The following is a 24899-nucleotide window of genomic DNA, read 5'->3' as shown; positions in this document are numbered from 1 at the left end:
TTGGAGACTGGTAGGTAAATATCCAATGCAGCAAAATCTAGGGACAGGCTTTCAACAGTGGTCTTGTAAACTTCCTTCTTTAGGTATGTTGTGGTAAGGCATTGATATCACAATTCAAGAAGTGCTGGAATAAGACAGCACTTCCTACCCAGTAGTTCCTTGTGTTGGCCAAGACTTCAGGAAGACAATTACCCTATCCCAGCACTTCTGGAGCTGTGATAACCAATCTCAAAGATTTTAAAGCATATTTCTCTTTGCCTATCATTGCTTCACATTTCACTCTGCCACTGATGAAAGTATGGAATTCACAATGATTCATGCAGGACGTTTGAAGTGAAAAGTAAATAAACGAAATTTGCCTCTCAAATGTTTCCTCCCTTTCCTTTCCTTTCCTTTCCTCTTCCATAGTTCCCTGAAGTTTTCTAGGTTTAAATGTACACCATGAAGCAGTTTTAGCATGATAATTTCAGTTCAAATATCTGTAAATATAATGACATATCTCAAGAGGAGGATAAATGTATACTTCTCTACCTGATGTAAAGAAGGGAAGGAATCCTGGAAGTGGAGGAATTTGGAGTGTCTTTTTCCTTCCAGTTCAACTTCTCTTGCTTGCAGTCAGGGGAGACTCCTTATGACTTTCACAAACTGTAGGTGAGCTTCACATAACTCAGTGATTCACCAATTCCCCACCACCCATGACTATTTCTCTGCAAAATTGTCAATATGTCTGTCCAAATTTATATCTAGAAAAGAAATAAAAACTTACTGATACACAAATAATATACAAATTCTATTATTTTAAAACAGTATAAAATGAAGCGTAATAGTATGGGGTGGAATCATTGCACCCACAACACCATTAAAAGATTCTTAATCATTAAATGACTGTTTCCAGGCATCATAAGACTTGACTAAGCTCATTTTTTTTCCATGTGAAGAGAATGGAGTGGTTAATAGAAGCTCAGCCTTGAACAAATCTTTCCCTAGAGTGGCTCCAGTGGATCAGGGTGGTAGAAAATATTGTAAAGTAGGGTTTGTAAAAGAAAGAATACAGACAGAGGAATTCTACTTACACATTCATACAGTGTGTTCAAACAACTGCCCTGTTTCCCCTAAAATAAGACATCCCCAGAAAATAAGACCTTGTAGAAGTTTTGCTGAATTGCTAAATATAAGGCCTCCCCCAAAAGTAAGACCTAGCAAAAATTTTGTTTGGAAGCATGCCCGCCTAACAGAACACCAGAGCATGCAGGATTGGTAAATGTACATACCATAGAGTGTTGTACATGGAAATAATGGTAGTAACAAGAAATTCTTGATAGGATTCACAGTTTGTCTGGTTATACTGGTTTGTGATGACAACTACTGTACAGTATATAATAAATGTTCATTTTATTTGTTCAACACTAAATGTGAATTCTTCTTCATGGAAAAATAAGACATCCCCTGAAAATAAGACCTAGAGCATCTTTGGGAGCAAAAATTAATATAAGACACTGTCTTATTTTCGGGGAAACACGGTACCAGTCTAAGTTATATAAATCTTAGGAATCCTGTATGGGCAACAGATATCTTAGCTTAGTCTTAGCATGACTAGTTTGTGATCTTGGGATCATATATCAAGTCCCATAGCAGGTCCACTGACCCACTTTTTGGATGCATCTGGCACCCTGCATGCATCAGACCATGGATTTGGTTGCTTTTTTAACAATAATAATAATAATATAAAAAAACTTTATTTATACCCTGCCACCATCTCCCCGCGGGGACTCGGGGCGGCTTACATGAGGCGAAGCCCAACCAACATAATTAAACAGAGAAACAACAACATAAATATAATTCACGAAACACAAACGAAACTAGGCAGATCCCAAACCATTTAGAGCTTTATAGGTAATAACCTGCACCTTGAATCGGGCCCGGAATATTATCAGCAGCCAATGGAGCTGCTTGAACAGGGGGGTTGACCGCTCCCTGTAAGCAGCTCTGGTTAGTAACCTAGCTGCCGACCGTTGTACCAACTGCAATTTCCAGACCGTCTTCAAGGGCAGCCCCACGTAGAGTGTGTTACAGTAATCCATCCTTGAGGTAACTAGAGCGTGGACCACCATGGTCAAGTCAGACTTCTCGAGGTACTGTCACAGTTGGTGCACTAGCTTTAGTTGTGCAAAGGCCCTCCCGGCCACCGCCGACACCTGAGCATCAAGTGACAGTGATTAATCCAGAAGGACCCCCAAACTGCGAACCTGTGCCTTCAGGGGGAATGTGACCCCATTAAGCACAGGTAGCTACCCTAAACCCCGATCAGTCGAATGACTAACCTGGAGGACCTCTGTCTTATCAGGATTAAGCTTCAGCTTCAGCTTGCTGGCCCTCATCCAACCCATTACAGCGGCCAGACACTGGTCTAGGATCCGAGGGGCTACCTTGGAAGTAGGTGGAAAGGAGTAGTAGAGTTGGGTATCATCTGCATAGAGATGGCACCGAACTCCAAAACTCCGGATGACCTCACCCAGCGGTTTCATGTAGATGTTTAAAAGCATGGGGGAGAAAATAGAACCTTGCAGGACCCCACAGGTCCTGGGCCAGGGATCCAAGCAGGTATCCCCCAGCTTCACCATCTGGGTGCGGCCCTCCAGGAAGTGCAGTGCCCCCAATCCCCATTCCCGAGAGCTGTCCCAGAAGGGTACGATGGTTGATGGTATTGAAAGCCACTGAGATGTCCAGGAGAACGAACAGGGACACACTCCCCCTGTCAAGTTCTCTGCTGAGGTCATACACCAAGGCGACCAAAGTCATCTCAGTACCATGACCAGGCCTAAAGCCAGACTGGAATGGGTCAAGATAATCGGTGTCATCCAAGAATCCCTGGAGTTGAGGGATCACCACTTGCTCCAGAACCTTGCCTAGGAATGGGAAGTTTGAAATTGGTCGATAATTTGATAGGATAGAGGAATCAAGGGATACCTTTTTTAGAATTGGTCTAATAAATGCCTGTTTCAGGCTAGATGGAAATTGTCCTTGTTCCAATGAGGCGTTGATAATCCTCAGAAACCAATCGACCAAACCCCTCCTGGCAAGCTTTATAAGCCAGGTAGGACAAGGTCTAGAGCGCATGTGATTGGTCTCACCGCTCCAAGGACCTTGTCCACATTAATAGTGAGGGTGAGAGCTGGAGTGAAAAGCAAAACCAAAGTTGAAATAAATTGCATACTTTAAAATGTATGCAGAACTTGTAAGTATATATTGAGATGATATGAATCTAGGCAATATCAGCTGATATTGAAAGTGATTACGAATTAAGGATAATATATTTGAGAAGTTTCACATCAGTGTACTGTAGGCCTACATGTAACCCTAATGCAGTGGATCCCTAAAACACATGTCTTTCTGCCTGCATGGAAGGTGCTTATCAGTCATCTATCCAAATCCATGTAATAATCTTGGTGATACTTATGTATATAATGATGATTGTTTTTAAAAAAAATCTCCTTAACACACCATTCTTGCCATCATTCAAACATGGCAGTCAAGATCTTCAAGATCGTGTTTTGATGTGATCAGAGAAACTAGGATTAAACTTTTTGAAAATGTTTGGACTAAAATGTATTCATAGATTTTAATAGAATTCTTTATACTGCAAAACTGACAAATAATCTTTTGTATGCTGACTAGTTTAAAGTAATAGTGGTATTACAGTTTTCGTTCTAATTCTATTTTAACCCATTGTTAGAAGCCATACATGTGTTTGGTGGAAATGTGAAGGAACCATATTTGATTCATATGTATGTGAGCGTTGAATTTTCAATGTCTGAGGCAGAGTGAATTTTATTCCTGCCTACAAGGTTCTATTGATCACTAAATTTTGTGGTAAATAGTTTGCACATATTATTGCCATGTCCAAATCTTAAGTGTTCATCACACTGGCTAGTCGTTTCAAATAGTTTTATTATATTGGAAAGTTGGTGAAGTGACAGTTCACAGCATCACTGCACTTCTGCTTCAGTGGCATTAGTTCCTATATTTTGTTTTCTCACACTCGTGAAACACAACAATACCATTTATATCACCATATTTGTTCCATCTCCTCCTCCATTGTTTTTTAAAAAACATAGGAAGACCTGATTATACAATTACATAATAATTCTTATGAAATATACACATTACCTGGACAGATTGGGAAGATGACCCCCCAGGTCCACCCATTTATATCTGTGATTTTTGCACAATTCTGTTTTTGTATATTCCTCTTTAAACTTTGATATATTTCCTTTTCCAGTATTTCTTGAACCTCATCTTTCTTTGAACATTAATTCTTAATAGGGTTATATTGAACTTTTGGTATTCTTATTTAAAAATGTAAAATTTTATATAATGGAACACACACACACAGAGTACTAGGAGAGTCACAACATTGTATAATAAGCAAAGATGGAAATACAGTAGAGTCTTGCTTATCCAACGTAAATGGGCCGGCAGAACGTTGGATAAGCAAATATGTTGGATAATAAAGAGAAATTAAGGAAAATCCTATTAAACATTAAATTAGGTTATGATTTTACAAATTAAGCACCAAAACATCATGTTATACAACGAATTTGACAGAAAAAGTAGTTCAATACACAGTAATGCTATGTAGTAATTACTGTATTTACAAATTTAGCACCAAAATATCATGATGTATTGAAAACATTGACTACAAAAATGCGTTGGATAATCCAGAACGTTGGATAAGTGAGACTCTACTGTAATACTTCAGTTCTGCTATAACAGTGTTGTGTGATAAGCCGGGTGGATTGTTTTGTTAAAAGTTAACTTTACGGTACTTTTAAAAGTTTTGAGTGAATAGAAAGGATTAGTAAGAAAATATTCATTTGAATCTTTTAAATCATTTGTTAGAAAATTTACTGTGCATTTTCAAATATTTCCTGACATTAGAATTTTTACATCATATTGATAAACATTTTACAAAAGCACAGGAAATATTGCACAGAATTATATAAAACCAGTTCCAAACCGTTATCTGTTTTTATAACGAAATATTTATAGAAAGAATTCTAGAAAGAATTCTATTTGAAAACTCCTAAAAGCTGGCTGCAGTTTATGATAGATAAAATCTGCATCCTTGGCCTTCCTACAACCTTTACACCAGCAGATGGTGGGTGTAAAGATGTCATTCATCATTTATTTACAATGGGCTTTATTTATTCTAGTGTCAACAGCTGCCCCAGGGAGGGGACTTATTGAATTCAAATGTGAGGCACTGGGCTATTTGCTTCCTTTCAAATTTGTCTTCAGAGCTTAGTTGCTAGGAGTCCATTCTGTACTCTAATAATGATTCATGTATTGTGAGGCCATTCAGTAAATTGGGTTGTCAAGGATTGCCAAAAAAAACAGTTTAGAGGTCTTTTTCTTGATTCCACACATACACATAGACAGTCATTGTGCTAGGCTGTAAACTTTTAATATATGCCTCTTATTTTCCGGAAGTGCTTTCTACTCCTTCAGCAATATATTCCTTAGTTTCTGCACGTTAAAACATAGGAGGGCAGATGAACAGTGCATCTTGTTTTATTACAGGCTGGGCAAGAGTCTTTTCGTTCCATCACAAGGTCATACTACAGAGGGGCAGCAGGGGCTCTACTAGTATATGATATTACAAGGTAAGAATCTTGAAAATAGTGTCCAAAATATTTTGCAAGTGTTTTGTGAATCAAAATCTGCTATCTAAAGCCCTGGACTTGAACTAGTGGTTTGAAGAGGAGGTAAGAAAAGGTTATTTCTACTGTGGATTTTCATATTAGTAGACCATTATATAATTCGTGATTCTGTTAGAGTATGGAAGATCCAATAAATGTAGACTTGATGCTGAAAGTTTAAAATGAAGAGCAGAAAAGAGTGATATAAAATAATTGAACTGGATCCAGATGAACTTATAATTTCATCGGATCTTTTGTAAAAGTGGGTGTCTTTGATTTCATTGGCTCTACTGTAGACACTATTATGGCTCACGGAAAGATGAGATTATCAGTCCTATCTGGTAAACTATATTGAATTTTGTGTATGCGCATAATATAGGGGAAAGTTAACATCTCTGTGGTATTTGTTTTGCTATCGGTGCCCCTGTTCAGAAGATTTCCCCTCACTTTCTGTCCCTGTGATACTTAGATTTTGAAAAAATGTGGCTTTTTGTGGAAACAAGGGTTGGTTATAAAGCTTCAGTGGAACCACCTCCCCATGATACCTCTTTCAGGAGTGAATTTTCCTTCCTAGGGGTGGGTAGATTTTCACTTCCTGTTGTCTCACCCCCATTCTTAACTATGAGTAATTTGTAAGTCAAACGTTTGTAACCCGGGGACTGCCTGTATGTATTTTTATTGTAAATTATGATTTAGAGCAAATATCCACTACTTTTATGCAACTGCAGCCTATGTTGTTTAAGTAATGATCGCATGGGGTTGAGTATGTAAGTAGTCCTGGGTTGTATTATGCATTTTTGGTGGAAGGCATGTTTATCTTTCTGTGCTTCTATGTTATGTAGTTCAGCTTCTTGACCCCAGAAGGATTTTAATCAGATTTCTAGGATGCCTCAACTAGAGAGGTGCTCCCCTAGAAACCTGCATGTAAGTCAGGCATGAACGACAGCAACTTAATAAATCTTACTCCATTTTTTCATCAGACAATCTGGAAACAGACAGTGGTGAAGGGTTATGAAAGTTGCAGTATGAAAACATCTGGAGGGCCTCAGTCACTGCATTTAATATAAATCATAGAAGGAAATTATTCTATGCATTTTTATGCTGATCCCATTTATTTTATACATACTCCTATAATGTGTGAAATCCTAAGTGTGAGGTATCATAGAGAATATAAATTTTTGAGAATAGAACATTAAGATACTTTTAAGTTGTCATTTGTTTTTGTTTGTTAGTTACCTGGATTTTATATTAACTATTCAAAATATAGACTTAGAAGAAAAGCTTTTTTGAATGTTGTGTGGTTTCCAGACTGTATGGCTGTGTTCTAGCAGCATTTCCTCCTGATGTTTTACTTGCATATGTGGCTAGCATCTTTAGCTCTGAAGATGCCAACCACAGATGCAGGCGAAACATCAGGAGAAAATGCTGCTAGAACATGGCCATACAGCCCAGAAACCACACAACACTCCAGTGATGTTGGCCATGAAGGTCTTCAAACAATACATAAAACATTTAGTGGATAAAATAATGTTTTTGATGATGTATCACCCCCACTTAAGTTTTGGTTCCTTTTTAGGAGGGACACCTTTAATCATTTGACAACATGGTTAGAAGATGCCCGTCAGCATTCTAATTCCAACATGGTGATTATGCTTATTGGGAATAAAAGGTAAAGTGAAATGTTGTGAAGTAATGTGGGTTAGTCAGTAATACTAGCTGGAGTTCAAATTTTCCATTTTAATCTTTTTCTGAAGTTTTTTTGAATCACTAAATTACATAAAAATAATAATTGCCCTATTTGTGATACAAAAATGTACTCTGGTTTAAAATGCAATTAAAAGAGTGAAGGCTTCCTTTCCTTATTGTACACTTAGCTGTTTCTTGTTCAAACAATTGTTCAAAGTACGATTTCTGATTACCACATTATTTTCATATTGACCTCTCTTTGTAAACAGAGTACCCCACCTTAGTTGACTTCAGAATTAATGTAATGGAACTTCCCACTTTGGATGAATCTTATAAAGATGCCTTTTGCCTTAAGAATTAAAGATATCTCCTGAAAGTATATGTTATAGTCTCATTTTTCATTTGCTTATTCAATAATCTAATACTATTCTCAAGTAGGCTAGAATAATTAACTCCAATGAGACATACAGTGGGGGGGGAGTATTTAGTCAGATACCAATTGTACAAGTTCTCCCACTTAAAAAGACGAGAGAGGCCTGTAATTGACATCATAGGTAGACCTCAACTATGTGAGACAACATGAGAAAACACATCCAGAAAATCACATTGTCTGATTTTTCACAAATTTATTTTCAAATTATGGTGGAAAATAAGTATTTGGTCCAAAACAAAAGTTCATCTCAATATTTTGTTATATATCCTTTATTGGCAATGACAGAGGTCAAACATTTTCTGTAAGTCCTCACAAGGTTGGCACACACTGTTGCTGGTATGTTGGCCCATTCCTCCATGCAGATCTCCTCAAGAGAAGTGATGTTTTGGGGCTAACACTGGGCAACGCGGACTTTCAAGTTTGTGGATATATATAATAGCTGGGACTATACTATATATGAAACATAGCCAAAACTTAGTGTTTCTGTAGTACATTGCTAATAAATGGAGATTTTATGTGATAAGGCACTTCTGTTTGACAGTAACAATTATTATTCCCAATGGAAAACTTTGGAGTAGTTATTTTCCTTCCCTTTGCCCCTCTACCTTTGGCATGAGTTTTTAATCCATTCTGGTAAGAAGTTTCTTCTTAATAAGTCTAAAGACGATAAACATATTCAAGCCTACTAAATTACTTTGGAAAATGCAACATTACCTGAGGTATACTAGAACAATGTTGACATATTACCATTATTGTTGTTGTTGTTGTTATTATTATTATTATTATTATTATTATTATTATTATTATTATTAATTTATAGCCCGTTTTTCTCCTGAGTCAGGAAAAACATGTAAAAAGTAGAAAAACATAACATACAATAAAAATGAACAGTACCATCATAATCATATCTAATAAAGGAATAAATGATAAAAACCCAACATCAACGTAATTGACAACTAGTACAAACATAGTTGAACAACAATAGATTAAAACCCCATCTAAAATCGATTCATTTAAACTGTTGTCAGGTCCATTGCCGAAGGTCCATTACGATTCAAATATTGCACACTATAAATCTGGCATAATACGATCTTCTCCAAAAATATTTACTTAGACAAGCAACTAATAGTAAATAACTCTTGTTGTCTTAGTGATCTAGAGTCTAGAAGAGAAGTGAAAAAAGAAGAAGGAGAAGCATTTGCTCGAGAACATGGACTTATATTTATGGAGACCTCTGCAAAAACCGCTTCCAATGTAGAAGAGGTAATTTGGTTAGAATTCCTTATCTGTTACTGCATATGGGCGATAGTTTAGGTAATAAATTGTATTAAGGCATATTTTGAGATCAAAACAGTATTTTTCTAGAACCACAAGACATATAAATCCAGTGAAAAACCATTTTATGAAATCCAGTGTTGTTTGTCTAGCAATGGAATGATGCCTATCTTTACTTGCTTCTATGCCCACACTCTCAAAATCTAATTTGGAGTATTGGGGATCATCCAGAACAGATTTTAGGAGTATGTGCAAGGTGGAGGGTTGGATGCAGGAAAGATTACAGTGCATAAATAAAGCCAGCCCACCTGACAGGAGAATTCAGCCGCTGGGATCTTGATCTGATCCCAACTCCGTAGAGTTAAGTTCTCTGTTTCTTTGTTTGCCAACTTTTAATTTAATAAATTCATCCTGCATCTCAAATATTTGAGGTTTTAGAAAGGGAATGCTTATTACTGCTTCATAAAATTATGTTAACTAAAAATAATGGTTCTGTTTAGCAAGAAAAATACATGTCGTCCAGGAAAGATGATCTGATCTATTAGAACGCATAGGTCAGTGAAAAGTGCACTTAGTAGTTAAGAATGTTGGTTGTTAATTCTCCTTCAGTTTGTTTGATGTCAAGACAAAAATGTCATAAGCAATGACAACTTGATCAATTAACCAAGGGAAATAAGATTTTTTTAAAGTCTAATTTCAGTACAGACACTTGTAAAACAGTTCATTTCTTAGATCACTTTCTCAGAGGAAATGGAAGAAATGCTGGTGCCCGAATATAATAAATGGCTTCAGAAAAGAACTGCTTGTGATATTGATGACAGCCATGGCTCACACTAGATACTGCTTTCAGGGGAGAGATAACTAAATCAGGAATGTCAGGCTCAAATGGATGGCAGATCCAAACTCTATCTGGAGAACAGCTAAAGGTAAAGGTAAAGGTTTCCCCTGACGTTAAGTCCAGTCATGTCTGACTCTGGGGGTTGGTACTCATCTCCATTTCTAAGCCGAAGAGCTGGCGTTGTCCGTAGACATCTCCAAGGTCATGTGGCCGGCATGACTGCTAACATTCACATATTATAATTAATTTTATCTTAGTTTGGTGCCAAAATACAATTACATTTTTACAATATTAGAAATTTCCTGGAGCTCCTTTCTCCATGTAACATAAGAATACTTGGAGCAATGTCTGGTAACACAGGCCAGAAACAAATTATATGTAGTTTGTTAATGATAACGTTAACTAGTGAATAGTCTTGTGTAGGCATTTAGCATGCATACAGGATGGCTAAGTATATGTGTGGGGAGATGATCCCCATGTTAGTCCTGTTCCAAATGTCTTCAGATGACTAGATACCTCCAAGGATATTTGTATGTGTTTAGCTTGGATTGGGCTGCGGTAATATAGATACCACATTAGCCTGTATTGATTGAAAATCCTGTTGTATCAAGATCCCAGATCACTGAGACTTTGTAAACAAACTTTTGCACTCTGTGTATAAAGATTTGGGCATTCCGTGTGGTACTAGACTATGAGACTTTTTAATGTGGGGTTTGTTGGGCTTGTTAACAAAAGACACTCCTCAATGTATAGCAGAGTAATTTACTAGCAGCAGCATGACCCAGCACCAGTAGCCAAAAGTGATAAAAAGAACAAAAACACACAGACGAATGTTATCTCTTCCTTTGGAGGCTTTTCTTTATAGCAAAATAATATGGTTGGATTATTTGCAAAAATAAGGTTTCCATAACACAAAGTTCTTTATACATCCTTCTTTGCTTCCACACTGGGCTTCTTTCTTTCCACTCACACTGCATTTACACAGGAGCTTCACACAGCAGCCTTCACACTGGAGCTTCACATACAAGGCCTTCAGTCTGGGGTTTCTCTCACTGCACCTTCTCATACCAGGCCTACCTCACACTCAGGCCTACCTCACACTCCTCAGGACGACACTAACTCTCGGCCCCACAGGGCGACGTTACCTTATTTAACCCTTTCAGTGCTTGATGTACATTTTTGTAATTAAAAATACCTAGTTAATTTTTAATATTTCTGACAGGGTTCACTTCCTCAAGATGTGTAAATCTTGCATTTTAAGCTATGTACCTGTATAGAGTAAGGGAAAAGGAAGGCTGAGTGGAATCAGAGAGGGAGAGCGAAAGGATTAGTAAAAGGCAGGTAATAATAAGGAAACACATTAAGAAGAGAATAAAATGAAATAAAAGGTTTTAGCATATTAGAAGCTTTATTTATTCTTCATTATCAGATAACTAGTTGGTGTTGATATTAACATTCCATTAAATAAACAATTGCTGCTTTCACTGTGTTCTGGTCTGGGTAGATTCAATGGATAGTATATTTTAATGTCTTCTTTTTGATAGATACACATGGTGTATGAAAATTATTTTTCTAATGTCATTATAGAATTAAAGTAGTAAATACCCTGTATAAAAATTACATCATCCAGTCCCTAGCTCAGTGATTTCCACATTCTGGTCCTTCAGGTGTTTTGGTGTTTTGGACTTCAGCCCCCAGAAGCCTCAACCACTTTGGCCAACTGTCAGAGATTGTAGAGACTGAAGTCCAAAACACCTGGAGAATCAGAGTTTGGGAATCACTGCCCTAGCTGGTTGGTGTTGGGAATCAAAGGTAATCTATTTTAGTCCTCTGAGAATACCAGTGTCCGAGGCTGCATGAATATAGGACAAAGCTGTACATGTGAATTTACTCTCAATAAATTGTTGCTGGTCAGCATACTATCTAGTAGTTTAAATACTACAAGACTACTGTGTGACAATAATACTGTTTATTTGTAGAAGAATGAATTAATATGGCAAGTTTAGAAGCCTAAGGTTTGTGGACAGTGTGAAAATGAGAGACTTAACAACAGAAATTAATTACAGTAACAACAGCACAAGTGATTTTAATAATAGTACACTGAAATAACAACTGATGTTAGGTAACAAGGAAAGATCAGTGCAGCCTATAAGGTAATTTTTATTTATCAGTAGTTCCTGTATGATACCGGTAGTTTACTGAGGTTTTTGCTGCAACACCAAACTTCTGGTGTTGTGGGAAAAGGTGTCTTGTACTATCCCAGGAAAACCTGTGTCACAGATAAAGAATGACTGATCTAGAAATTCAGTTAGGATTTTAGATTATTATTATTATTTTATGGATAATGCAGAGATGCAATCCATTATCCCACCCAGAAATGACAAGTCATCATGAGTAGCAACCTCATTATCTTTATTGACATGACTTCCTCCAACCCTGCAAAATCAGAATTAAACACAGCTTGAATACAGCCAAACTTTTTTTGTCACTGATGTGATTCCACAAATACCTCAAGTCGCTTGACATCTAGGTTTGGATACAAAATAAAATGTAGTGGATTATAAATATTTTATTTAAAAATCTAATTATATTTTCGTTACAATGTGAGCCTAAATTAACAAGGATAAATTACAACCACCAGGTGGCAGCGTGTTACATGACAAGAACATTTAGGAATCTGAATGTTTGAGCATTGTGGGAGGGAAAGTTGTTACTTTTTTGTTGTGGCATAGCTCAATAGGTACTTAAATTTTGGTCATTTGTGTGTTTCACTTTTCAACTCCCAGAATCCTTAGCCAGCTTAAGACAGTGTTTCTAGGATTATGGGAGCTGAAGTCTATAGCATATGGAGAACTAATTTGATGTATCAGATGTTCATTTATTGTTTTTGAGATTTGTTATCTGGACAAATAAATTCTCCACATAGTGTGTTTTATACGTTGTGGCTGCTGGAAATATGAATAGATTCTTAAATAAGCTTGAAGTAGGGTTAAAGTATTTTATTTTAGTAAAAAACTTTGCAAAGTACAAATTGAATTGAAGTTTTTTATTTAACACTAACATTTCTCTTTTCAATGGCATAATACATCCAATATGGATAAAGGTACTCACTGATGCTGTCAGGCAAAAATATATCCATAAATACCATAGTTTTAAAAAACATGAACAAATTCATATGCACAGTACATATATTTCATTTGTAGTGCAAAAAAAAAAACCCCAAGAAAGAACAATACAGTATTTAAAATGAAAGAATAGTTTTAACCAACATAAACTTACCTGTATTTCAGTGGGAAGTTTGATTCTACTTTTGGCTGATGGGATAGTCAAGATAATTAGGATTGTTGTTGTGTGCTTTCAAGTCGTTTCAGACTAAGGGCAACCCTAAGTCTAAAGTTTAGTCCGGGTAAATGACTTCGGAGGGCCGCATCCGGCTAGTGGGCCTTAGTTTGAGGATTCCTGCATTAGTCTGTGATTTGGTATAAGGCAGCTTCCCATGTACCTAAGTACCAACACAATAAAAACAACCTTTATAATAATGTTACAAGAAACTGTTAAAGGGTATTATATTCATTCTTATTAGGGCTAATATCTACTGTATTGAAAAAATAATTCATTTTTCTAGTTTGTATAACCCTGGTTCCAACTTAATATTTATGTCAAAAAGAGCTTTTCCCTGTTGTAGAAAAGAGTAATATAATAATAATAATCATCATCATCATCATCGCAACTTTATTTTTGTACCCCGCCTCCATCTCCCAGAGGGGATTCGGGGCGGTTTACATGGGGCCAAAGCCCAGGCAAATACAAACATAAAACACATCAAATAACAGAAACCATGTGTGAAATGAGAATTAAACATTAACATAAAATAATAAAATAGCAAACATTAGTAAAACATGAATTAAGACAACAATAGAATCATAAAAACTGGGCAAAAGTGCGCTAAGTGAGCTTTGTAAACATGAGGTAGTTGATAAAGTGCTATAAGATCGTGGGAGATCACCTTGGAGTGGGGTGGACCCTGTGGCTACATCAGAGAAATTAACAATGCAAAAATACAACAGATCGGGAAGTGGTCACCAATACAAAATTTATCGTGCAGATGGACAGTTCTTATCCAAAAGCCTGAGTGAAGAGCCAGGTTTTCAGGCTCTTCCTAAACGCTACCAAAGTGGTAGCTTGCCTAATTTCCCTGGGGAGTGAGTTCCAGAGCTGGGGGGCCACCACAGAGAAGGCCCTCTACCTCGTCCCCACCAACCGCACTTGTGACAGGTGGGAACGAGAGGAGGGCCTCCCCAACGAACGAAGAGATTGTGCAGGTTCGTAAGGGGAAATGCGGTCACGAAAGTAGGTGGGTCCCAAACCGTTCAGGGCTTTGTAGGTGATCATCTGCACCTTGAATTGGGTCTGGAAGATAAACGGCAGCCAATGGAGCTCCTTAAACAGAGGGGTTGACCGCTCCCTGTAATTGTCATTCTAGGTCAAGACTGGAAACCTGAGGTGGGGTAGAGACAATTTTTGCCACCAGTTCAGGTTTGGAATTGACTAGAAGGCTGTTATTTGTTTTTAAACTCAGTTTCAGCCAGTTTCCTTTTAGGGAGGAGAACTGAGTGAAACCACCATTCTAGGAAGACCTTTTTGCGTTTGGGGTGATTTTTTTACCCATATGTGAGGGTAGGGTCTGTAGGCTTTGATAGTTAGGGAGAGCTGCAAAAAAAGATTGGAGGCAGCATGCACCCATTGACCTCACTTTACCCACCTCTGTTTTGGATCTTGCCTTAAGGTCTTCATTTCCTAAAATAATACTATTGAATACTTGTATAATTCAGTGGTCTTCAATCTGTCCAGTGTGGCATGAATCAGTATCATATTTGTGCTATAGTAATCTATTCACATAGTTTCTTATAAACTCACTGTAGGCCAGCAATTGATGGTGCTGGTGCTGGTCAACAAACTATCATTTTGAGTCACACTGCCGGACATTATATTTTAGCTAGAATTGAAATAAATAATTTGCACGCCAGCTCCTATACAAATTATAACATAGCCTAAATATCAAATAATGTATTTATCTGCTTACCATAACCCCCCCCCCCCCCCACGGAATACCATTTTGCATTTAGTATAGATCACACTAACTAGCCCCTTAAGAAATTACTAAAGTGCAAAATTATGAATGTTATAATTCAAGTTTTTAGATACTGTAACATACTAGACTATTAAACAAACTGGTATCAGACATGAGCACATACACATATGTACATAAATACATGTATGCACACATACATACACCCCTGCGTGCGCACACACATATATATGTTTGTATGTGTATAGAAGAGATCAGTTTTTGAAAACTGCAAATCAATTCAAAGTTGGCTAAAAGCCAATTTCTGAGCTCCACTGCACATTTTAAAAAAACCTACTCACTTCCTAAGTGCCTTGTGAATCTGCAATGATTAATTCTTCTCATTATTTTGCTGCAAATTCTCATGACCCTCTGTGATGATTCGATCACCCACTTAGAGTTTATGCATATTCATATCTTTCCACTCACTGCTGCAGTTGTTCAAGTCTCCTTCACTGGCTGTGGTATGCACTTGGTGCAGTAATTGAGCTGCAGTAGATTGATTACTCTAGGGAGCTGTAAGGCCTTTAAAGGTGAAAACATATCAGTCCTGTTAATTAGGAAACAAAGCTCTGGTGGCAAGTTCAGCAGTCAAATGCTTCTAGTGTAGAAATTAGGAAAGGTATGATTTGTTCCCCTCCATGAACCCTGTTTACTTTTTAATATTTGAATTAGATTTGTAGCCCAGGCATGGGAAATGTGAGGAGATGATAGGTGTGTTTGTCTGAAAGTAAAACCTTGACATGACAGGAGAAACTGATTTGTAATCCTGGCTGTCCTACTGTCATCAAAATCTTATGTGAAATATTTTTCCAAGTTTCTCCAATAATGTGAAATGGAAGAACACTACCATTTTATTTGTAAAGCATTAATTGGTTTGTAGGACTGTTCATAATTTGCTGTATTTCTTGTATACATTAAAACATGGGGGATATGTCTTTAGAGGACAACATTCTGTCATTCTCAAGGTCATTGAGGAATTTGTTAAAAATTCTGAAAGTTTCTCCATCCTGAGGTAAATATTTTTAAGAATAAACTAGATCTTTTCATTGAAGGTAATTCCCTTGTCATATTGTTTCCTTTGGAATCAAAACTAAAACCATTCAATCTTCCAAAACATTTTTGGAAGATTGAAACTGTATAATAGTAAAATACAGAACCCTGTATTGTTTGGGAATGATATGAATAGTAGATCAGCAACATTTGGGACACCATCACTGTTGCTGATTTAATCCATTGGTGAGCATAAAAGCTGAGATCCATTTATCTGTTTTAAGTAGTATTATGTGATGCAGTCTTGACTAGTCTGTATGATCTGGTAAAACAGGACAAAAGATTCCTTTGCTTGAGTGAACCTGAAGATGAAGAGTGCTGCTACTGTTTCTGTACAATTTAAAGGACACATACCATAACTAAAATTACAATTGTACTGCCACAGGAATGTGGATATCCCTTGCTATGTTGCCATCATAGATTTGTTGCTGGAAAATAGAATAATAAATAAGTAGCTATCTGCAACTAGTTCCTTCAGAGTAATGCTATTTACATGTGTGGCTATTTGAAGTTTGCAAACAGGACATCGGTGCAATAGCATGCTTCTGTCTTGTGTTCCCCAACAATTGATATACAGAGACAAAAAGCAAGTCTTGATTTTGCAATTTTTATATGAGACAGCAATGCACTATGCTGTTATATGTAATAGGATTTAAGAACCAACATACTTAGGTATCTGCTATAACCAAACCCCAGTGAATGCCAAATGCCCACAGTTATTACTTAATCATTTTAAAACTCTACCATTATTTTCTCTATTATAAGTTGCCTTTGTTTGCATGTTGGAAGAAAGGCAGAATATATAATAATAATAATAAACTTTATTTATATCCCTCCACCATCTCAGGGCGGCTTACATTGGGGCAAAGGCCAACATAATTAAATAGAATAAACGGAAACACAGTACACAATTCACAGTATAAAAAGATAAAAACAACAATACAATATAAAACTGGGATATTATAACAATAGTTAGTAATATATCAGTCAACTACCAGGCACAGTTTTATCATCTCAATGGGAGGCGAAACTAAGGCAGCAATGCAAGATAAAATGATGGCTAAAGTGCATAGAAGGAAGGATCTAGTAAAATACATGATAGATTAGTAATACCCTCCAGAGCTAGTTATTTAATTACTGTCTCTCCAAAAGTCAACCAGAACATCCAGGTCTTTAGTTGTTTCCTGAAGGAGGATAGGGAGGAAGCTAACCTAATCTCCCTGGGGAGGGAGTTCCAGAGCCAGTAGGCCACGGCCGAGAAGGCCCTCTTTCTCGTCCCCACCAGATGTATCTGTGAGGAAGATGGCAGCGAGAGGAGGGCCTTCCCGGAGAATCTTAGAGATCACGTAGGTTCATAGGGGAGGATGCAGTCACAAAGATAGGCAGGTCCTGAACCATTTAGAGCTTTATAGATAATGACCCGCACCTTGAATTGGGTCCGGAATGTTATCGGGAGCCAGTGGAGCTGCTTAAAATAAAGAAATAAATAGTTCTTCCTGGCATTCTGATTCTCTCTTATTTATGTACTTGTGAGTCCTAAGTAACTGGGACTTCCCATTACTTTTATAAACTTGTTTAAGGGAATAAACATTAAAATGTTGCCCACACTCCAGTTCAAGATACCAACCAGCCTAGAGGAATAGATTTGTGCTGCTGTTCAGATCTCGTGAAAGATTTAGGAAAGGAAAGTGACACGGTCAAGAAAAATGTTCTTTTCCATTGCAGTGAGGTTTTCATCTAAAGTCCTATAATCTTTATAATGTCCCTATCCCTCAGTCTTCATTTGGGAAAGGTATGGAGGGAAATTTTTGTGGGATGTCTCTCCTTAGGGATGGGTTGATTCTTTTGCTTCCAGGCAGGCACTGGGGAAGCATGGCAGGACTATAGAGGAATGATTGCCAGGTGGTTCGTATTTAGCTCAGCTATAGAGGATCAGGTAGCAGGTGGAGGTAATGACTTACCCAAGTTCAACAGAGCTGTTTTCACTAAACTATGGATTAGATCAACAGATTGTTGATGGTGGCGAGGTATAAATAAAGTTTTATTATTATTATTATTATTATTATTATTATTATTATTATTATTATTATTACAGTAGAGTCTCACTTATCCAAGCCTCACTTATCCAAGCCTCTGGATAATCCAAGCCATTTTTGTAGTCAATGTTTTCAATATATCGTGATATTTTGGTGCTAAATTTGTAAATACAGTAATTACAACATAACATTACTGTGTATTGAATGACTTTTTCTGTCAGATTTGTTGTATAACATGATGTTTTGGTGCTTCATTTGTAAACTCATAACCTAATTTGATGTTTAATAGGCTTTTCCTTAATCCCTCCTTATTATCCAAGATATTTGCTTATCCAAGCTTCTGCCAGCCCGTTTAGCTTGGATAAGTGAGACTCTACTGTATTATTATTATTATTGTCTGATCTAGCAAAGCTGTGTAATGCATTTGAAGTATTGAGAAAGGGACAATACAGTGTTCCCTCGCTTATTGCGGGGGTTAGGTTCCAGGACCACCCGCAATAAGTGAAAATCCACGAAGTAGGGACACTATATTTTAATATTTAAACATTATTTTAGTAGTTATACACTATTTTAAATTTTTATCAGCCAATCGTGTCTTGATAAATTGCCTCCTTCTCCTCCCGTTGCCGCTTGGGCTCCTTTTCTCTCCCTTGGCTTCTCCTTCCTCCCTTCCTTAGGCTGTAAATTGTAATTTTTTATGATTTATAATAGTCTTTTAGAGTTTATTGAAAAACTGTGAAACAGCGAATCTGCGAAAAGTGAACTGCGAAGTAGTGAGGGAACACTGTATATTTCTCTTCTTTCTGAAAATAACTCATATCACGGAAAAGGGCAATCTTTCTAATCTCATAGGATCCACTCATAATATTTGATGGTATACTGTCTGTAAGTTGTTAGGTATTTGAAGAAACTAAGAAGGACAACAGTACATGGGAAGCAATAGCATCTGCCCCTGCATGTGCTGAGGATCTGCCTGTGTAGATATAGGCTTGCATCCTGTTAGTGTCATACATCAATATGAGTTTCCTTACATCAAAAATTCTACTTCTTTATCCCATTGCTCAGTTTGTAGTTACACAAATGGAATTCTGTATATATAATAGTTGCATTAGCATTTGCAACTTTAAAACCATTATAGATTTAAGAGTACCCACCTGATGTGTAATTTCTTTTCATTATCTCTTTTCAGTCTGCATTTGCCATTGTGCAATGGAAGTATGGATTGTCATGGTTTCAGATATGTAGTCAGTTGTGTAACATTGCAGTTCACAGTAGGAGTGGCAAATTGTAGCCGCAATATAACTCCACAGTTACATTACATTTACATTTTGTCACTCCAGTGTAAAATATTGCCCATGCTCATGTGCATAGGACATTGGCCATTCCTAGCCTGGTTACTGTTGTCTGTCGTTACTTGGGGAATTTTCAGTTCTGCTGTTATGGGCACATTTCTTCAGCCCAGCTCTAAAAACATAAAACAGTAAAGAGCTTTGGATTTGTTTTTCAAAATCTAGATGACAGAAAAGATAACAGCTGTTTGTGTGAATTGTTTTTAACAGAACTGTAGTTTAACACTTGTGCTCTTTTAGCACTTTTGGAAGATTTTAGTTAGAAATTCTTTTTTAAACCAATGATATCAAAGGTTATTTGATTTAAGAAAGTTTATTTAGGGTTACCATACATCAATAGGCAAATTGAAGACACATGTACACATTGTGTGAAGGCAACAAAATCATACATATGGCTCCATACATCTGATTATGATGAGATACATTTTACTTGCGTGAGCAAAATCTTAGGTTTGAAACCATATGCACTTTCATGCAGAAACAGAGTAATGGAATTCATCTTTAGAGTCCTAATTTCAAGGTTTCAGGAAGACCTCTACTGAGATTATGCTTTTTCTATTTGAGGAAATATAAAACCTATAAAAACCAGGACCTTTGGCAGAAACGAACAATAGTGAAAGTAGTCCATTTCTAATAGAAGTGATATAGTTAACCAACCAGAACATGATTTAGAGGTTACTGTGACCTCCTTAATGACTCTTGACTTAGCATTAGAAGAAGATTGGCCAGCTTCAAGCCACTGAAGCATTATTTAAATGGAAGATTAATCTCAGAATGTCTGTTGGGGAATAAAAGGCAGCATACCTTTGTGGGTTTCTAGGTGAACAGTCTGTTTGCAGACATTCTAGGGTTAGTCTTATCCTCCCCATAATAAAGGATTTGTCTTACACACTTCAATTTACTTTTTCAGGCATTTATTAATACAGCAAAGGAAATCTACGAAAAAATACAGGAAGGGGTCTTTGACATTAACAATGAGGTAAGTTTTTCAAATGCTTCAAATACTACCTGTAAGTTCAAAACACATTTACAAGAAGTTAATATATAATCTCAAATCAGCTTTTGTACTAGATGTGTAATAGTAAACAAAACAAGTTCTGAGATCTTAGTTTTCATACACTACATTTTATGTACTTAGTTGTAGTATTATGATTGAAAGGGAGTATGTTATTGGATGCTTCCATTCAACATAAAATTCCCTAAAGAGAAACGTACTTATTATCATGAGTTTTCAAAAGCTGGTTTTATTGGTGTAAACAGGCAGTGGTAACTTGTCTGCTATACAAGAACTATCCATTATGGCAGAAAAATATTATTTGAAATGATTTGCATAAAAGTTTGCTCTATTCAGGATAAACTTGCAAGTAAATATGCATAATATCAATCTCTTAAATAGCTAGATTGTATAAACAAGCTATACATGTTGAATAAGATCTTAAAGCATATCCAGATAAACAGGATCTCTACACTGGCTATTTCAGCATGTTCTTTCATTCATGAGAGTTCCATCAATGTGTGTGAAGTTTCTATGGTGTGTCCTTTAAAATTTAATGGACCTATTTGATTGCCAATGACAGGTTGCCATGAGTTTGTTTGGTCAGAACATGTGCTTTTTCCTTTTTAAAAAACTTTCTTTTTTTATTTTCTTCTTCCCCTTGTTCACTTTCTGCCACACTTTCCTACTCTCTGTAAGAGGCATTGTTCGCCTACTTTTTGTGTAATGTATAAAACAATACTAGATGAATGATGTAAGTGGAACAAAGGTTGCTTGCAATTTGTTAATAAAATTATCCAAAAAAAAAACATGGTCTTTTGTCTTTAGGTCACTGGTTCAAATTGAGCCTAAGTTTAGCAATTAGAAAGCTAGTGCTTGACATTCATTTTTTAAAAATACATTTTTATTGTATTTCTATTCATTATGTTACAAAAAAAGAAAGATCTTTACAATGTATATAATTAATTATTTTCCTTCCCCCAGTGTGCTACCCATTGTGCTCCCTATCAGGGGAGTCCATTTCTTTATAGTCCCACCAGAACCTCATTTCTTCTGGTGAGGGTTGGTTCCTATCGTCTCTCCTTAATGTTTCTTCGATAAATTTCTTCCATATACTTTCAAAATAATTTTCTTCCTTAGGCCTTTTTAACGTTTAAATTACATGTTAATTTATCATTTATTGCTAATTTCCAAATTTCCTTGTACCATTCTTCTATTATAATTTCCACCTCTCCTTTCCAATTTCTTGCTATTAATAACCTTGCAGCCATTAACAGCATTGTTATCAAAAAATTACATTCATCTGTATTGTATATAGATAATAGTATAGTAGCTGGGTTTGTCTTAATTTTTTTCTTCATGATACTTTCTATTTCTACTATGACCTTTCCCCAAAACCTCTGTACATATTTACATTCCCACCACATATGAATATATGTCCCCCTTTCTTGAAAACCCCTCCAACATTTTTCTGAGCAGCTCTTATCCTTATTATGTATCTTTGTTGGGGTCAAATACCATTTCCATATTATCTTATAGTAGTTTTCTTTTATTCTAATTGATATATTTTTGATATGTCTTGCTTTCCATAATTTTTCCCAATTTCTTTCTCCTACTTTTATTCCCAGTTCTTCCCCCCCCCCCCCAATATTTCCTTTGTTAATATCCCTTTCTTCCCACCTTTAATCTCTATTAATATTTTATATATCATACTGGTTATCCCTTTCGGATTCTCATTTTCTTCTTTAGTCTGTTCTTTTAATATTATATTTTCAAATTTTGTTGGTTCTCTTTCCCCTGAGCTCTTTCTTTGCCAATTTTGGAACCATTGGTCTAGCTGGACTCAATGGAGCCATGTTATATTTAAATCACCTAGGATTCTCTTTATGTTGTTTTTCTCCTTTATTTGTCCCATCCAACTTCCAATTTTGTCTAATTTCTTCCTTTTCAATTCCTTATCCATCACGTTTTTTAGGTTTTTAGAAAATTTCTCCTCCATTATCATTGGCATTATTTTAGAATTCTCTTTTATGAGGTGGCTTTTATATTTATTCCATATTATTAATATGTTTTTAGTAATACATTTCCCATTTGGTTAATTTCCTTTTTTTAATGTTCCTTAAAAATACATTTTCTAATCTCATTTCTATATCTTTAGTCATTGTTTCCATCCAGTCTATATCCACTTTATTTAGCATCCCTTCTACCACATGTCTAAACTGGTTTGCTTCATAATAAATAACTTTTGATTTTGGGTAATCCTAGTCCTCCTTCCTTTTGTGGTTTGTACCAATAGCATTTATTTATTCTGTTTTTTTCCCCATTATTACAAAATTTGTTTGTTAATTGTTGCCATTTATTCAATTCAATTTCTGATAGTTTGAGGGGTATCATTCTAAATATAAAATTTACTTTAGGTAGTATTTACATTTTAAATAAGGCAATTCTGCCAAACCAGTACAAGTGTATGTTGTTATATTCCTTTAATCTTTTTTCTGTCTCTTTCTTCTAAGTTTTTCCTTTCCATTTCACTTAGGTCCTTAGTTACTATTATTCCTAAATATTTTATGTTTTCTTTTAGAGTTATTTTTACCCCCCTCCAATTTTTGAAATCTTCCTCTTCTTGTTTTGTGTAGTTAAATAGTATCATTTCTGATTTTTTTCCCCAGTTTATTTTCAGCCCTGTTATTTCTCCAAACTTCCTTATATGCTCTCCTATTATTTCCATTTTATCTACTATTCCTTTTAGAGTCAAAATTGTGTCATTGGCAAACAGTGCTTGACATTCAGAGAACAACAGAGCTTGTTTCATATGCCTGAACTTTGAGCATATTTTTCTTGTACACCAGATTCCATGAAATATAACAACTCCAGTTGGCATAACCCTCTTATAGTGCCAAGGCAATGGGGATGTCAAGAGGGGAAAGTCTGACTACCCACGAAAGACATGACAGGAAGCCTCCTGATTGCTGCTTCTCCTCCTCCCTCCCCCTGAGCGGAGCCGTTCCATGTGGCACCTGGAAGCACCTTGGTGTCTTCATTTTAGGCCTGTTCCTGGGGTTATTTAAAGTGCTGATTTAGAAAAATGCATTGGATAGACCTCATCAGCTCTAGACTATTAAATATGGTTTTATGTGGGCAAGCAGATGGCGACTACTAGATGGCATATGTTCTGTATCAGAAACTAGAGCTGATGTGGTCTATCCAATGCAATTTTCTGAAACAACACCCCAAATAACCAAAATGAATCTAAAGTTGACAAAAAACTGATTCATAACCCTTTTGGTACTAATGTTGGAGAGTGGTCCCTGATCAAATGGTCCCTGGTCAAAAAAAAAAAAGGTTGGGAACTACTGTTCTAGACAATGGGCCTATTTCTGGAGATAGTGAATCAGCATTCCTATTGACTTCTTAAAAAACAGATATAGAACTTTCGAAAGGAATCAGTGTTACTGCTGGCCTCCACGAACAGCAGTTCTTCCTTTACTTAAAAGAGTGAAAATATCCCCCTTTCTCTTCCCCACCTCCCTTTTGGCAAAGGAGACTAAAAAATTGCTTGGATTTTGTGTGTAGCCAAAATACCATGTGTTGCTCTCCATTAGTGTGCAAAATGGAAAATTACTCTTAAAAGCAAAATATATTAGCAAAGCTTGATTTTCACTTTGTCTGTGGTGTTTTAATTAGCTTGTGGAGTTTGGATCTAAGCAGTACTTGCTTTATTATAAGATTATTTTTCATAAAATGGTAGTAGTTTCCCATAGTGATTTGCTTGACCTTTGATTAAGAAATTACATTTATTACATTACATAACATGATTTTTGTTCCTGGGTTATAAATGTTATTGCCTAATTGGTTCTATCATAAAAACATGAAAATAGTTTATTAAACTGCAAAAACTTTGTTTTTGCAGGACATCCAGCAGCAAATTTTGCTATAGATTTTCAGTGAATATCTCAAAGTCTCAACCAATTCAACATAGTTTGTGGCAGCCAGAAAAATGAAATTTCTGGATTATATAAACTACTTTCAAAATAAGTACTGCACAATTAAACAGAAAATAACACTTTCAAACCAGAAACAGATTTTTTTCAAAGTTTGTTACATAATGTTATTTGATATAAATAATCCAATACTCATATTTTGTCCTCAACTTTCTTGAATAGCATATTTAGAGATGATACGGTAGAATCAGCTTGTGACTGAAGTAATCAAATAAGTATTACTATTCCAAGTGTATTTGAATGATAGTTTGAGATGCATAACATCTTTGGGAAGCTAAATTTTCTTAAAGCAAAGAGTGCAGCTACACAAGCAAGGTTCATGAATAATGAACAACAGGCTTTGTACTTAAAAGTACCTCATAAGAGAGCAGTGTTGCCTCGTGGCTTCCCTCACAATGGAGTGGTGC

General features: G+C 36.2%; 1 protein-coding gene across 1 annotated transcript in view; it reads left to right on the top strand.

Annotated features, from left to right (window-relative positions):
- Positions 1-24899, top strand: part of rab2a (RAB2A, member RAS oncogene family) — a 53282-nt gene that overhangs the window by 25664 nt on the left and 2719 nt on the right. The window contains exons 4-7 of the mRNA XM_008108494.3: positions 5581-5663; positions 7276-7368; positions 8970-9081; positions 20408-20476. Coding sequence (XP_008106701.1) covers positions 5581-5663; positions 7276-7368; positions 8970-9081; positions 20408-20476 — 357 coding nt within the window. The remainder of the gene's footprint in view (positions 1-5580; positions 5664-7275; positions 7369-8969; positions 9082-20407; positions 20477-24899) is intronic.

This window comes from Anolis carolinensis, chromosome 4 (assembly GCF_035594765.1).
Source record: "Anolis carolinensis isolate JA03-04 chromosome 4, rAnoCar3.1.pri, whole genome shotgun sequence".
In the NCBI taxonomy this organism is placed as follows: domain Eukaryota; kingdom Metazoa; phylum Chordata; class Lepidosauria; order Squamata; family Dactyloidae; genus Anolis; species Anolis carolinensis.
This window is presented reverse-complemented; position numbering and strand designations above follow the sequence as displayed.